At 35.6% G+C, this 16,178-nt stretch overlaps 2 protein-coding genes across 3 annotated transcripts; both read right to left on the bottom strand.

The window, feature by feature from the left end:
- Positions 1-5,621: 5,621 nt before the first annotated feature.
- On the bottom strand, positions 5,622-13,240 carry Mkks (MKKS centrosomal shuttling protein). Of its 2 annotated transcripts, none has more exons than XM_026385814.2 (4): positions 12,244-13,240; positions 9,515-9,690; positions 8,368-8,478; positions 5,622-6,294 (listed from the first exon to the last, which is right to left on the bottom strand). In XM_026385814.2, the coding sequence occupies exons 1-4, from the start codon at positions 13,226-13,228 to the stop codon at positions 5,854-5,856; spliced, it is 1,713 nt and encodes a 570-aa protein (XP_026241599.1). In that variant the 5' UTR covers positions 13,229-13,240; the 3' UTR covers positions 5,622-5,853. The 2 variants fall into 2 exon arrangements, with proteins under 2 accessions (XP_026241599.1, XP_026241602.1); XM_026385817.2 differs by having other exon boundaries at positions 5,623-6,294; positions 9,515-9,573.
- A 22-nt stretch (positions 13,241-13,262) lies between these two features.
- LOC144255265 (uncharacterized) lies at positions 13,263-13,593 on the bottom strand. The gene has a single exon (XM_077799445.1). It carries the CDS (start codon positions 13,591-13,593, stop codon positions 13,441-13,443), a length of 153 nt encoding a protein of 50 aa, XP_077655571.1. The 3' UTR covers positions 13,263-13,440.
- Positions 13,594-16,178: the final 2,585 nt, after the last annotated feature.

Raw genomic sequence — 16,178 nt, 5'->3', positions numbered from 1 at the left:
TCTTTACTTCCAATACCATTGACCATTCTTTCTGGCAAACAAAAAAGAACTCAATTAATACTTTCCCAAATGAAATCACAGTACTTCAAACTAAATCTATAGGACTAGCCAGTAAATATGGTGGTGCACACCTGTAATCCCATCTACTCAGGAGGCTGAAAGCCCAAGGATGGCAAGTTCAAGGTCAACCTGGGCAATTTAGTGAGCCCCTGCCTCAAAAATAGATAGATAGATAGATTTATTAACTAAAAAGGGCTGGGAGTACAGCTCATTGGTGAAGTGCTTGCCTGGCATGTGTGAGACCCTGGGTTTGATCCACAGTTCTGGAGGGGTGAGGGCTATATGGCTAACCTAGGATGCTTACTAGAAATATATCCTCAGTGTGAATTTTTAACAGGCAATTGCCAAGCTGTTTATTCCCTGCTATGTTTACAACTTATTACAGAGAGTAATGCTCCATGGTTTTTAGTGCACCTGAGTCTAACCAATCATTTCTTCAACAGAAGACTTTTTTGTTTGCTTGTTGCTCTTTACTTCCAATACCATTGACCATTCTTTCTGGCAAACAAAAGATTTTCCACTAAATAGGTTTAGAAGGAATGCATTCTTTAAGAGCATTTCTATATTCTTAATAAAGAAGCACATATATCTACTTATAATCCAAAATATAGGTTACTATTGGGTTTAGAGACATCAAATTTTGAATTTTGTAGGTGAGTGGCAAAAATTTCCAAGGATTAACTGAGCATGGTGTTGCACACCTGTAATTTCAGCTACTCAGGAAGGCGAGTCAGGAGAATGGCAAGTTTAAAGCCAACCTGTGTAACTTAGTGAGAGCCTGCCTCCAAAAAAAAAAAAAAAGAAAAAAAAAACTGTAAGAAGAACTCCCTTCCCTCCGGGTAGAGATTTTGTCTGGCCTGTGTGAGGACATGGGTTCACACAAAAAATTTGTAAGGATTATGGAATACCATGATTACTCAATGTAAACACCTAACTACATGAAAAAATATGAAGTTATCAGATATTCAAAACTGCCTTTTCCTTTTGACTGAGGGATTTTTATTTATACAGCTGAAACAGGCCCCTATAAGAGATGTTTTGTCTCCTTGACTACTCCCCAAAGATTATCAGAAAGGAATAAACTATCTGGATGTTTTGACAGGCCCTACTTTGATTATGAGAATGATTCTTGTACATGATACTCTTAAATAATAACTTTGATGGCTTATGCGACTGCAAACAATATTATTTTTTTTAAAGTTGTCTAAAGAACTGTTGAACAATATAAGAATCTAGAGTATGAGAGCTGTTACAGAAGTTCTTAAAATTTCTTTCTATGATATGAATGCCTGAATAGGTTTGATTATACAACCTAGTGAGTTCAAGAAAACCTAGGATAATAAAATATAATAATAACCTATAATTTAAATATCTTGTATGAAATATTTCACTACTGTGGTTAAAATGTCTAACATATAAAGATTTTCTAATGTAGCGCAAATGGGAGAACTAAACAGTGGAATATCTATAAGACCAAATAAGTTTTTTGACTTAAAATTCCCCTATAATTTCTTTAGTTCTTTACTTGTTCCTTTGCTGTCAAAATCCTAATCTATTTTATTTAATAAGATTCGAATCATTTTGTACTCCTCTGGTTCAATAAACTTTAAAGTTGCATGTCCTATGAGTTCTGTAAAAGTCCAAATCAGCTGCCCCCAACTTTATTATCTTCCGTGTGACCCTCCCTTTCCTTTTTATAGCCCCTAGCATTTCCGTTTCTGTATCCTGAGGTATCTCATGAAGCAATATACAGACTTCATCTTATTGTAAGTCATAAAACAGTGGCCGAGTCTTAATTAGTGACTATTTTTTCTTGTCATCTTATTCCTGCCACTAAAAACCCCTCTGAAATTATTTCCAAGAATTCTCATCTTACATTTTGCCCATCTGAGTTTGAGTGGTGATTTTCTTGAACTATCAAGGAAGTTGTTCTTTTTCATTTCTAGTATTTTCTTTTTTGAGTCAGCGCTTGCTATTTTGCCTAGGCTGGCCTCCAAATTCTGGGCTTAAGCATTTCTTTTGCCTCACCTCTAAGTAGCTAGGACAACAGGCATATATTACCCTGTCCAGCCACATTTCTAGCATTTTATAATTACACAAAACACAAATGGATTTATAAAAACATTTCTATGCATTTCTGACATATTTAAAATGAGAACATTGGTGTTTCCTCAAGGAATATATCAAATTTTACAACAAAGCTTAAAATGACAGAGGTAAAAGTGGCTATACTGGAAAGTATAGACCCTACTTGATAGAGTCAATTAGAGAGGTACCTTGTGTTACCTCTTCTTGGAACAACTTGGAAATGCAATTTAGGGCCCTGGAGAATCCGGGCAATTCCCATATTCTATATTCCAAATCTTCAGGTGTTTTAGGAGAGAAATAAAGGGATAAAGACAGCCAGGAGAAAAGAAAAAGGAGGGGAAGAACAGGGAACTCTTGCTTTACTTGTAACTGCAGTTCTCAGTTAAACCCGTATTATGACATCAGCAGTAACCTATATGGTCCTTAAATTGCTGGGTGGAAGGAACTAACCTCAGTCTCCCAAGTTGCTGGGATTATAGGTATGTGCCACCATGCCTGGCTAAGTTACAAATTCTTATGAGAGTGTAAGAAGAGCACATCAGATCACTCACCAGGGGCCTGTTGTCCTCAGTTAATCTCCCAAACTGGCTCACTAGATAAATATCTTCTGTCTTTGGAGAGATCTCCTTGGACTCCCTTTTGGTGGCAGGACTGGCTTAGCTAGATCCTCTGAGGCCTACAAAGCATTTCCAGGTCCCAGTAGGGAGGCTGTGCTTCCAAATTCACTTTTCAGGTTGTTGGTAGCATTTAGTTCCTTGTGGGATGTTGGTTAGAAGCATCCCTGAACTCTTGCTGTATAGACAGTTTCCATGATGGCAGATGGCATCCTTCAGAGTGAGAGTGAGGAATCCAGAGAGAAGCTGCTATTTCTACAACCTGATATCAGAAGTGACATCTCATCACCTCTACTGCACTCTGCTCATGAGAAGTTGGTCACTAAGCCCCACATAGACTCAAAGGGCAGACCACCAGGAGGCGGAATTTCTGGGTGAGATTATCTCAGAAGCTGCCTACCCCATGCAAAATATACTCACCCCTTTCCCAGATACTTCAGAGTCTTGCTGCATTACCACATCAACTCAAAGTCCAGAATCTCATTACTGAAAGGAGGTCAGTGTATCTGAGGCTACTCAGATGTAGTTTTAAAAATACAACCCTAAGATCACAGTTCCTTTCCATCCATAGACCCATGAAGTTAAAGAGGAAGTTATTGCTCTCCATTCCCAGCACAGAATGATGGATAGGCATAGGATAATTGCCATAGATACTATTGTTCACAAAGTGGGCATGTGGTAGACACCAAAGAGTCACTAAGTCCAGCCCATACTCAGGGGAAGGAATTATGTAAAGGCCTGAAAACCAGGAGGGAATCCCTGGGGACTATTTTAAAGGCTGCCTCACTCACTGCTGTCCTTTTATTTAATTTTAATAATAAAAGGAGTATAACTTTAGAAAACTATTTTATGAAGTTTAAGTTGTAGCTGCTTTTTAAATATATATAGCATTGCTGTAAGTCTGTATCACAAATTTTTCTTTGGATTAGGATAAAAATTATTTCTGATTATAATACTGGAGGAAGTTGCTTAAAAATTCTATTTCCTTTTATTATGGCTAGAGATCTTATCATTGACTTTTAATTTTCCCCAAATTTTCAAAATGTTTTTTTAAGTTTAATATATCTGTTATGGATATATATATATATATTTTTTCCTCTAGTTGGATTCTCTATTTCATCTTTATCAATGTACCTTGAATTTGCTTAAAATTCAAATTATGTTCCTTGGTGAAACATCAGTCTCTACTTTGAATATAGGAGCTGTTCTAGTTACTTTTTGCATCATTGACTGAACTAGAGAAATAACTCCCATTTCCTTTCTCTATGCTGCTTTCTGAAGTGTTGGTAGGATACTCTTTCTTTCTCCTCCTCTGCTTCTTTCTTTTTGTATCAGTCTAGTACAGTGGTTTTCAGCCAAGGACAGTTTTTTGCTTTCCCAGGAGAAATTAGGCAGTATCTGGACACATTTTGGTTTTAAACTTGGGTGTGATATTGGCATTTAGTGAATGGAGGCTGGGGTGCTGTTAAACATTCTGTAATACACAGGACAAGCCTGCAGGTTAAAGAAGTATCTGATTTAGGGATCAGGGATATAGCTCAGTGGTAGAGTGCCTGCCTAGTATATGTGAGGCCTGTGAGGCCCATGTCCAATCTTCAGTACTGGGGGAAATAATAATTATCTGGTTTAGAATGTCAATAGCAGGAAGGCTGGGAAACTCTGCTCTAAAAACAAATCAGTTTTTCCTCCCACTTTAAACATGAAGACATTACAAAGTTGTTTTAGTCTTAGCTATTATATAAACTGACTTTTCCCCCTAATCACACATTTCCTTAAAATAACAAAAATGTGGAGCTGTGAATACAAACCAGCAACTTAAGGCAAACTAGCTTCTAATTCAATTACTTAACCACTGAGTAACAGAGTCTGAGATAAAGGGAATTGAGAAAAGTGAAATTTCACTAAATGTGCAGTTTTAACACTTTTTTTGGGGGGCGGGTACCAGAGATTGAACTCAGGGGCACTCAACCACTGAGCCACATCCCTGGCCCTATTTTGTATTTTATTTAGAGACAGCATCTCACTGAATTGCTTAGTGCCTAGCTTTTTGTTGAGGCTGGCTTTGAACTCTTGATCCTTCTGCCTCAGCCTCCTAAGCCACTGGGATTTACAGGCATGTGCCACTGCACCTGGCCTAACACTTCTTTTGAATGAGTTACATGGACTGGACGCTTTATGATATTTTATAATTTAATTTTATATTTTAAACATATGCAATTGCTATTCATTGTAAAATATTTATAATAAGTACACACAAACTATAGCAAAGATTAGGAATTTTTTTTTAAATTTCTGTATGTTCTTAGAATGATGTCAAAACAATAATAATAAAAATTTGGAACAATGTACAGTAGTCCCTGTGGAATCCCTAAGATTACTACAACATCTCTAATAATGCTTAAGATTGTTATTATTCTGTGACATTTCTAATCAAGAATCATACCTTAAGTAAGTATGTCTATAATTTTATGAGTCATTTGTCTATATATACAGAACAGGCCTTTAGAGAACAATCCACTCACTATTTTTCTTTTTTGCTTGGAAATTTTTTTTGTTTTTTTTTTAATATTTTAAAAAATGTTTTATTTGTTTTAATTAGTTACACATGACAGTACAATGACCTTGATATCATACATTTGAATCAGATGGGATATAATTTCTCATTTTTCTGAGTGTACAGGTTGCAGAATCATATTGGTCATGCAGTCACATATATACACACAGCAATAATAATGTCTATTTTATTCTGCTGTCCTTCCTTTCCCCCCTTCCCCTCCCCTCCCCTCCCATCATTTCTCTCTACCCAATCGAATATGACACAATTCTTTTTTTTTTCTCACATCGTCATACATGTATTTTTATAACCATGAGGGTCTCCTTCCATCTTCCATGCAATTCCCTTTCCCCTCCCTTTCCCTCCCACCTCTCTTCCCTATCTGGAGGTAATTTTCTTCTCATGCTCTTCCTCCATACCCCATTTGAGTCACCCCCCCCCTTATAACAGAGAAGACATTTGTTTTTTTGGGATTTTTCTTAATTGACATCTGATAAGTTTATTTGTCTCATATTTTAAATATGTGATTCTCTTATATCAGTTTTTATCTTCGATGACATATGAAAGATCTAAAATCAAATTGGCTGTCTCTACAGCCACCTGTAGGCCACTAAGCTTAGCAGTCAAACAGTCCAGAGTCAGATTGCTAGCTGGGCCCACAGTTTCATGTGGAAGGCAGGATTGTGGTGCAAAAGGATGGCATGAGCTTTGTAAGAAAGACCAGCTGAGTTCTTCCTGGCTACTGTATAATCCACAACCACATCGTGAAAGTAAATCCGGCCAGTTGACAACAGAGGGACAATCTCCCTGAACTGACCAAAAGTGTCCATACTTTATATCAGTGACAATTTCACCTCCATCATGTTCTAAAGAGCCAGCAAGAGACAGGAGAGCACTGCAAAATGCTTCAGCAACTAGTTGAAGTTCTGCTTGAGTACACCCATCATCTGTGAGAATGCTTTCTGGTTCATTACGAGCCTAAAGAGTAATAAACCATTGAGAACACATACAGGGTGATTAATATAAAAATATTTCAGAAAAATAAGATACTTTGATCAAAGTCTTATTCATAAAGTTACTATGTACCTTCATTTACTACAAGATTTGACGACAATTCTAATGGGCTTGTGTGAGTCAGCTGGCCAGGCTTGGATCCCTTAACCTGATTGGTCATAGCAAAATTGTACACTCCCTGTCCTGTTACTACAATAAATGTATAAGAATAACCCCACCAGCAGCTTATTCTGAATGATTGCCTTGAAGTAATATATAAAAGTCAAGGCATATACATGTTTTACATTTGTTTTTATGCACTCAGGAAAGTTCCTGAAGACTAATGTCCCAAATGAAGTACTGATCATATCATCAGAATGTTTGAGATTTGCTTAAAATGAGAATGCACATAATACTAAGACATCATTTTGGGAACGGACAATTTTCACATCAATTTTTCTTAAAAGGTAATAAGATTTAATCAGCTTTTTGGTTTCACTATTCTGAAAATATTATTGTAGAAATTTCTTAAGACAGAAAAATAATAGTGAACTGAATAATGATTTAAAAAGTCCATATATCCTTACTACTAAAAAACAGTGACCACTTCTTTTTTTGGAACATATTTCCCCCATATCCCCAGAACTTTAACGATACTTACTTCCTCCAAAACACTTTGTCCAGTTTACTCAGTTCCATTTGCAGATTAAATTATTGTCCACTCAGAATCACTAATTGGCATGGATTTTGTTTTTTTATAATGTACATTTTGATAACTTTTCATGAATTGGCTTTATCTTCAAATAGATTTTAAGTTACTAGGGGAAGTAGGGAAGGGCATGCTTTGAAGAAAAGTCTACTCTCTTTCCAACTCTAGTCACTCACTGGAAGCTCTGCAGAACATCTCAGTGATTCTGGTTGATGCAGTCAATCAACTGTCAATATCTGGAGACCACATTGTTTTGGTTTAGGTGTCCCTCAAAAGTTCATGTGTGAAACAATGAAAAAAGGGCGAGAAGGTTTACAGGTGAAATGACTGAGTTCTAGTTAGTGCGTTAATTCACTGATATGAATTAATGGGGTGGTAACTGTAGGCAGGTAGGGTGTGGCTGAAGGATGTTGATCACTGGGGGCTTGCCTTTGGTGTTTATATTTTGTCTCTGGTGAGTGAAGCTCTCTCTGCTTCCGGACTGCCATGTCCTGAGCTGCCTTCCTCCAGGATAGGGAATGTACAATTTTGCTATGACCAATCAGGTTAAGGGATCCAAGCCTGGCCAGCTGACTCACACAAGCCCTTCCAACACAGTGTTTGCCTTAATCTTGGGCCCTGAGCTAGCCGTCTAAGGATTTAGACCTCTGAAACCATGAATGTCAAAATAAACATTTCCTCCTCTACATTGTTCTTGTTGGATGTTTTGGTCACAGCAACGAAAAAGCTGATTAAAACATAGGTATACCTTTTTGTATTCATCTTTAAATAAAGTAGGATAGGACATATAAAATAATTATTCAGAACTATGTTACACTAAACTTATCTGTCAACTGTCAGGAAATGGAGTTTCCTAGACCAATAAAAAATTCACATAGTAGAATTAATACACACCATATAGAAACCAAAATAAAAACTATAATAAAATATAATATCTGAAATGCTTTAATAAATAAAATCAAGTTTTTTCTTTGATGCCCCATAAGTATTTTTGTGGAATCTCAGCCATTTAGCTGTTAACATTAATTAGTGTTGAATTTTGGTAGTTAAGATCTTTAATATTAGAAGTCTCCAAAACAGAATGCTATTTCAACATGTAGTCCATGTAAACAATACTCAAAGAATGGGGTAATTTGTTAAAGAATTAGATTTGCAATAATCATTGCAATAAAGATCTTACTTCATATTTATAAGTGTTATTTTCCTCAAGGGTTCTCAAACATAATATCTAAGTTAGGCTACTGAATAATTAAGCACGAATGGTTTTAGGGTATTATGATTTGGCTTATCATCTCATAGAACACAAGTTGCTGAGAATTCGGTAATTTAAAAAGGGCTATTAATCTTACCTTGTATCTAATAAATGCAGCCAAATGAGTTTCTGTACAGCCACCTCCCAACAAAGCCCATGGTTCCTTGATTGTTAACTGCAAGACATGCAGTGCTGCTTGACATGTGAGCTAAAAAAGAATCAAATCTGAATCAGACACTCACAGCAGAACCATGAAGAAATACAACCATGCTCTAATATAACATACATCATGGACTAACAAGAGTCCGATTTCAATTGACAATGAAATCTGCTTGGTCAAAGTTGTAATGTGATGAATATATTTTTGGATAATAAAGATTTGAGATTGAAGAAAGTTACTTTAGCCAGAAGTCTGTTTTCATCAATATTTTTTATTAGATCAATATACTGTTAGATCAATATTTTTTCATATATATTGAGCTCTTTAAATTAGGATTCATAAATATAGGGATTCAAAACATCTGGGTCAGCAAGACTGGTGGGTACTTAAAACATACAGACTTTGATTCACCAAGGATATATCCTTGACAGTACATGAATCTTTATAAACTTGTAATTGATATCAGAGTTTATCACTTCCCTTAAAAGTTGCATGTGTATTGTTGGCAGAGAACAATAAACTCTACTAAGAGGTGGATGATAGGTATTGACTTAGAAACTCACTTTTGAAGTGAATTATTCATATATGTTCACATCAAAGAGTACACAATTCAAATTAATTTCTTAAAGAAAATAAATTCAGGGCTGGGGATGCAGCCCAATGGTAGAGTGCTCCCTCGATTCAATTCTCACCATCATATTAAAAAAAAAAAAAAAAAAGAAAGAAAGAAAGAGAAAGAAAGGAAGAAAAAGAAAATTTCCTATCAATGACTTCTTAGATTTCTTGTAAATAGCAGAAATAAGGAATGGCAACCTGGGTTAAGTCTACCATAATACTGCAATTAAATTAGCTTACTTGTAACTTTTTTTTAATACACAGCACATATTTAACAACTGAGCTTCACAATCAGCCCCCCATTTCTGTCATTTTTGTTCTTGCTTTGTATACCCTGCTGAAGTTATGGAAGAGGGGAAAATTAAAAAGCATGGCTCACTAATGTCAAAAAAACTATTTGAGAACCTGTTGACTGACTATTTCATCCCTGCCTCAGCCCTTGGATATGAAATTCAAAGTTATTACTTACCTTCAGCTCATCCCAGGCAGTGTCATTTCTGTTGCAGAGAAGCAAGCTGCAGATAGTTGCTTCATTAGGAATAAGATGAAAAAAATGCTTGGAGCCAAATTTTGCAGTGCACAATTCTTTCACAATTCCATAACTACTAGGAGATATGGAGCCTATGGAACCAATAGGTTGTGTTCCTGTATTTTTTTTAAAGAATAGAAAACAAAATGTCTAAGCAAAGGTGGAGCAAATAACCATTTAAAATTAATAAATGTAAATAAATTAACTCTTATTCCTAGCCAATGTAAAAATTCCACAAAAGCTTATCATTCAAAATATTAAATTTGAGATAAAGTAATAAAATGCATCTTCTTAAACCTCTGAAATTAGTAATCTATTCAAATGACATGCAAATAAAGCAAAGGTTCTTTTGGTTTACTCACTTCTTTGAACATTTGTTAGAATTTATTTTGTGCTCTTGCCAGAGACAGGCACACAAAATTTTGCATACATTTTTAAAAGCCCAAGAACCTTGAAACCCCATTCAGAGATCACCAAAGGGAGAGAGAAGGGAAATTGCATGGAAATGGAAGGAGACCCTCATTGTTATACAAAATTATATATAAGAGGAAGTGAGGGGAAAGGGGAAAAAAACAAGGGAGAGAAATGAATTACAGTAGATGGGGTAGAGAGAGAAGATGGAGGGGAATGGAGGGGAGGGAGGATAGTAGAGGATAGGAAAGGCAACAGAATACAACAGACACTAGTATGGCAATATGTAAAAATGTGTATGTGTAACCGATGTGATTCTGCAATCTATATACGAGGTAAAAATGGGAGTTCATAACCCATTTGAATCAAATGTATGAAATATGATATGTCAAGAACTATGTAATGTTTTGAACAACTAATAATAATAATAAAAAAAGAACTCACTAATCTGGAATAAGAGTGATATGAATGGTTTTTAAAGGCATTACATCTCAATTTTAAACGAATTAAACTATCCAAATAGTTCTGAAATTGAATTCCTTTGGGTATCTATTTAGGGAACATATAGGATTTTTATTTTGGCATAGTAACTATTTTTATGTAAATAGCTCCTTAAATTATGCTAAAATGTAACTTATTTCAATTTGTTGTTCTTAAGTATTTTATCCTTCCAACTGCATAGGCAATCAGTAAAATTTTTACAAATTGCAAATAGAAATAAGGTTATTAAGGGAGAAGTATGTACTGAATGTTTGCAAAATCTCCAGATGTAATTAAATTTATATAAGAAAACTAGACCAAGCTTCTATAAAAAATAAAAATTCCAGTTTAACATTTGAATATTATACTGCTCCCTGAGCAATTTACCCCCTTAGGTCAACTTTCTTAAACTGATGGTATTAAATGTTTAAAGCCATGTTCTAGGTACATGTGAGTTAAAAAACAACAGTGAACTAGTGTGGAAACTGAGTCTCCATGTATAATATTGTGGAAATATGGGAAAATGTCCCATACTTTAAACACTGAATAAGCCAGAACAGCCCATATTCATAAGCTGTAAACTGCCAGATCATGGACAGTTGGTAGATACTTAAGGATACGAGTCTGACCTACAACATCAGCAATGAGTTCCAAAGAATTATTTCCATTTATTCTCAATAATTTTTCACTTTGATGATCATATGACAGTTTTACAAAGGTAAATAACAGAGATATATTTAATGCTTGGCATACATACTGCTTTTTGACTATCTGTAACAAGACTACAGTGAACTTTAACAATGCTTTAGTAACTTAAAAATTGCAGACTGGGCACAGTGGTGCACACCTGTAGTCCCAGCTATATGGGAGGCTGAGTTGGATCACTTGAGCCCAGAGGTTTGAGATGAGCAATGGGGAACACAGTAAGACCTCCACCTCCAAAAAGAATTGCAATCAATGCAGAACTAAATGATTGTCTGATAGGATGTCAATGCAATACTGAAACAAGTGGCATGAATCAGGAGCTCTTCAGCTTATTTTTCTTTGGCTCTAACAGGTGAATATGAACCTTGTATACTAGTGCTTTTAATTTGATCAATTTTTGAGATTCAATGACTCTTCTGCCCACTATAATTCTTTACCTAATTAGTGGTAACATATATTACCATCAGTTCAGCAAACATTCTGGAGCACCTGCTATGGACTAGGCCTGCTATAGTGTTCAGAGTAAATGACCTTGGTTCTCAAGAGCTCAACTGGAAAAATTGATACTTAAAAACATACATGTGTGTGTACACACATGCACCCTTCCTGCACCCAGTTTGGAACAACTATTTGGGCAGAAGTACAGAAATCCATTCACATTATAATAAAAGTGAAGAAAAGGTGGTATCCCAGTTATAAAATTACCCTCTGAGTGTAACATGATTTAAAAGCTTTGCAAGTTTTTAGTATAAAAATTTTGGGTAAAGTATGAAAGACCTTATGATGATGTCAAATTTCTCAATTATCTGTAGAATATTGGGGGGTTAGATTATAAAAGACTCTGCAGTATACTTTTGGGTTGAAAATACACAGAAAATGGCCACAGCAGCTCCATGTTTATTAAGTGAACAACAGGACAACCTTTGCTGTCAGAAATGATACCCACAACATGCTGTGAGGTTGGCAGCTTCTACAATTTTTCAAGATGTTAACAGTGTCACAAACCAATAAACTCTCTGTTCAAACAAATGATTTATTAACTCTAAGGGGCAAAAGTCAAGAGTGCTTTTTACCTGTCACTTTGCTCAGGGGTTCCATCAAAGCCACTCCAACTCTGTCTATGGCAATAACGTGATGTATACTGAGGAACTGTTTCAAAGATGGGTGTATAACCTTTTGGCACAGGACAAGATCTACGTGGTCACTAATAAGTTGCCTTCCTAGGTTAAGCAACTGGTCCAGGGCTGCATTTTCAAGAGACATCCTGTAACTGACCACCAGGGTTCCCTCTCCAGTGTCAGAAAAGTCTCCAGATAAAGACGTACAAAAGAGTGCCACCTTAAGGGCACTTGATTTTTTGATAGGTAACATCCTCATTAATTGAACTTCAGACATTTCAATAAGTATTCCAGGTAATACAGTAGAATCTGTAACTTTCTGACCTTTTAGTGGTACAATTATACTCTTTCCTAAAATGATATGGTCTTCTGTGTTTTCTGGAATTGTAAGCAAGAAGGCTCTCAGGATCAAAGCACTGATGTGATCTACTTCCTTTCTGATGAGCATGCAGGCAGGCTTACTCCTTAAAATACTGCGAACCAAACAAAGGAGGATCTGAGTACTACTAAAGTCAACTGAGATTCGACAACCACAGGCCTCTGACTTGAGATAATTGGTGCAGAGACTCAAAAGATGTTTATTTAATTTAATGACAGTGGTGGGTGTCAAATCTGTTTTTTGGGCATTTTCAATCAGGTTGCAGCAAAGAATGGCTGTAAATAAGCCACAGTCACTGAAGCAGGACACATGATTCTGCACAGAAGTTGTCAGGATCTTTAATGTGGGATGGGTGACTGACAGGTTACTGAGCAGGGCTGAGGACTGTGATGTTGTGCACACATAACCTCCCAGGCCATTGTGCAGCTGCTTCAGCCTACCTGAAGGGCCGTAGCATGATGTTAAGACTCCTTTTAGGACAGAGAGTGTGGCTCTGACTGTATCACTTGTAAGTGGTTCACTTTTGCACAATGAGGGTTTCTTAGCTTCTAAACGAGACATATTACTTCAGTTGTAACTTGTGATGACAGTTTTTATTTTATTAACCATATTTTTCTGTTTACTGCATTGTCATGTGTATTAACATTAAAAATATATTCTTTAGAAATGAAGGTCTGAATATGCAGCAATATGGCTATTAAATAGTTTTGTTTCTGAAGATTATCAGAATATGATTTAGTGACATATCATTAACTGCAAACATTTATTTCAATTCATTCTTCAATACTCTTTTGTTTGCCTACAGACTGAGATTTTACGGACTGTTTTGCAGCCCTTTGCATAAAGTATGTTCCAAGGTGGACACCTATGAAAGACACCCCAGCTACAAGAAGCCAGTTCTTTCTAATCCAACTGGTGCTTTTCATTTCTTCTTTTGATATCAAGCTCTGATTCAAAGCTGCTTCTTTCTGTAAGAAATAAAAATACAACATTTTAGAGAAATAATTCTACATTTTATAGACTGCAATTTAATAATTTATTTTAATGCTCTGCTCCTTTTATATATATATAAAGGAACTCAAACTGTCACAAGCCTCCAGAATATGAGAGAGTAAACCAACTAAGACTTAATATTTCTTTATTGTTCAATGAATCTCTCCCATAAGAAAAAGTACTTTGGGCTGGGGTTGTGGCTCAGTGGTAGAGCGCTTGCCTAGCATGTGCGAGGCCCTGGGTTTGATCCGCAGCACCACATAAAAATAATAAATAAAGATACTGTGTCCAACTAAAAAATAAATTAAGAAAAAAGTACCTACATTTCATTGACTTGGGAATAATACAGCTAGGAAGGCTAGAGTACAATAATTTGAATAGGGCACACTTCTAGAGAGACATGTACTATTATAAAATCAGGAATCTGGTTTCTGAGTCTTAGTGTCAAATATTTTTTAATCTTTTACAGGAAGATTTAACATTATGTTTTTATAACTTTTCTCTGCTTTGGGGTCTGAAAAAAAATGAATTTATATCAAATTGTGCTTGTAAATAATTATGAAAACAAGATAAGTGTTGTACTAATATATAATGTACATTTAGCTGAACCAATCTGTACAACACACTATATCAATGTACATATCATATCTTAAATATTGGCTAAAATCAGAGCTGATTTTTAAAAAATATCTGTATCTTTAGTTGTAGTTGGACACAATACCATTATTTTATTTTTATGTGGTGCTGAGGATCGAACCCAGAGCCTCACACGTGCTATGCGAGTGCTCTACTGAGCCACAACCCCAGCCCCCAGAGCTGATTTTTTTTTTTATAGATACACTCTACCAATCACTGATTTTCAGTTTTTGATGTTCTAACCAACTAATTATTACAAAAATGCTGGCTAATGACAATAAATACAAAAACTAAGGAACAGGCAAAGTAACAAAGAGAAAAAGTAGGATCTGATTTACAACTTTTATCTCAAAAAGTCTACATACCATAAAGTGTTATCATATACCAAGTGGACAAGAAGAAATACAGTAATAGATGCCCTAAGAAGGTGATAAATAGTGTACTTGAGAGATAAAATCCTGACACCTTAATCACAATGTGTGAGAACAACAAAAATCTCAGCTCACAAGCCTTAACCTTTCGAGGACTAGTGTTTTGAAGGCTTAGACTATAATTAGTTATTTTCCGAAATACACAAAATATGCAGCTTTGTGAAGAGTATTCACCATTAATAAAACTAACTACTCATCCCAAAGTATTTCTTAAGGTAGATTATGGCACAGTATGGTGATGTAGACCAAAATGGTGATCTGAGGACATGCAAAGAGGTGAGGAGAAGAGGGAATGTTATGCAAACTGCTATTTTGGTTACTGCTCTCAATTTAGTTAAAGGGCTGTAACCATGGCAACGGGGCTCAAATAAAGAAGGCAACTATCGCCAGCCTTATTCCTAACCTAAAGGAACTTTTAAAAAAAAAATAGCATCAGGAAGGAAAAAAAAAATTTTGTATTTTATGCCAGGAACAGTCAAGATATCGAAGTATAATTTCAGATTCAGTAAAATCTGAGAAACACACTTAATGAAACCTTAGGTATATATGGTAATTTGCACGTTTTAAAATTTATACATATATAAACAATAATACAAACTTTGATTAATAAAATAATTTTTCTAGTTAGAAAAGCTTTTCAATGTATAACACCACATTATTTTTCAAAGTAGGATGCCACATTGGCAACTTTAACAGTCCTAAGGTAACATGACCAGTAATCATGTCTCATGGCGACTAGTATCTGTACAAACTGAAAAGGGAAGAAATCACTGAAAGTGTTGGTGACACCCAAATCATTTTGAAGAGGTAAAAACTTACTTATTCATGGTCACTCGTTTAGACCTCAACAAATTAACGTATAAGAAAAAGAAATGAAACAAAATATTGGGGCTGATTTGGAGAATATGTTTGGAGGTGTCAGTTCAGCCCTATTAAAACTTTTTTTTGGGTGATACTGGGGACTGGTCATTCTATCACTGAGCTACATCCCCAGCCTTTTTTATTTTGAGACAGGGTCTTACTAAATTGCTGAGGCTGGCCTCGAACTTGAGATCCTCCCGTCTCAACCATGTGAACAGCTGGGATTACAGGTGTGTACCATCACGCCTGGCTAAGAATCTCTTATGTGACCCATAATTCTAAATTACCATCAGAGGCATGGTTCTGATTGTTCCTAAATGCACAGGGCTGGCAGATGATTTTTTTAATTGTTTTTCAACAATGGATACTTAGCTAAAATAACAGTAAAACTTACATGACTGCTTCCCAAATTAAGAGATAATATACCATATATAATATACCCAATATGATTTAAAGAAATAAACACAGGTAAAAAGTTTCTCCTAAAAGGATTTAGGGTTCTTTAGAAAAATGGCTGATTTTAGGTCTGAAGCAAGAAATGCACAAATTGAACTACTACAAGTTTTCTGTCAAAAACTAAGGATGTTATC

This window comes from Urocitellus parryii, chromosome 6, assembly GCF_045843805.1.
Source record: "Urocitellus parryii isolate mUroPar1 chromosome 6, mUroPar1.hap1, whole genome shotgun sequence".
NCBI classification, from domain to species: domain Eukaryota; kingdom Metazoa; phylum Chordata; class Mammalia; order Rodentia; family Sciuridae; genus Urocitellus; species Urocitellus parryii.
The sequence above is the reverse complement of the archived record's forward strand: the minus strand, read 5'-3'. Positions and strand labels throughout refer to the sequence as shown.

Excerpts from the sequence above, each read along its gene's own strand:
- LOC144255265 (XM_077799445.1), bottom strand. The coding sequence starts at position 13,593 with ATGAAAAGCACCAGTTGGATTAGAAAGAACTGGCTTCTTGTAGCTGGG.
- Mkks (XM_026385814.2), bottom strand. The coding sequence starts at position 13,228 with ATGTCTCGTTTAGAAGCTAAGAAACCCTCATTGTGCAAAAGTGAACCA. Across the intron at positions 8,479-9,514 it reads CTGCCTGGGATGAGCTGAAG|CTCACATGTCAAGCAGCACT; the intron begins GTAAGTAATAAC and ends ATTCTTTTTTAG. Across the intron at positions 6,295-8,367 it reads CTGCATTTATTAGATACAAG|GCTCGTAATGAACCAGAAAG; the intron begins GTAAGATTAATA and ends ATTACTCTTTAG.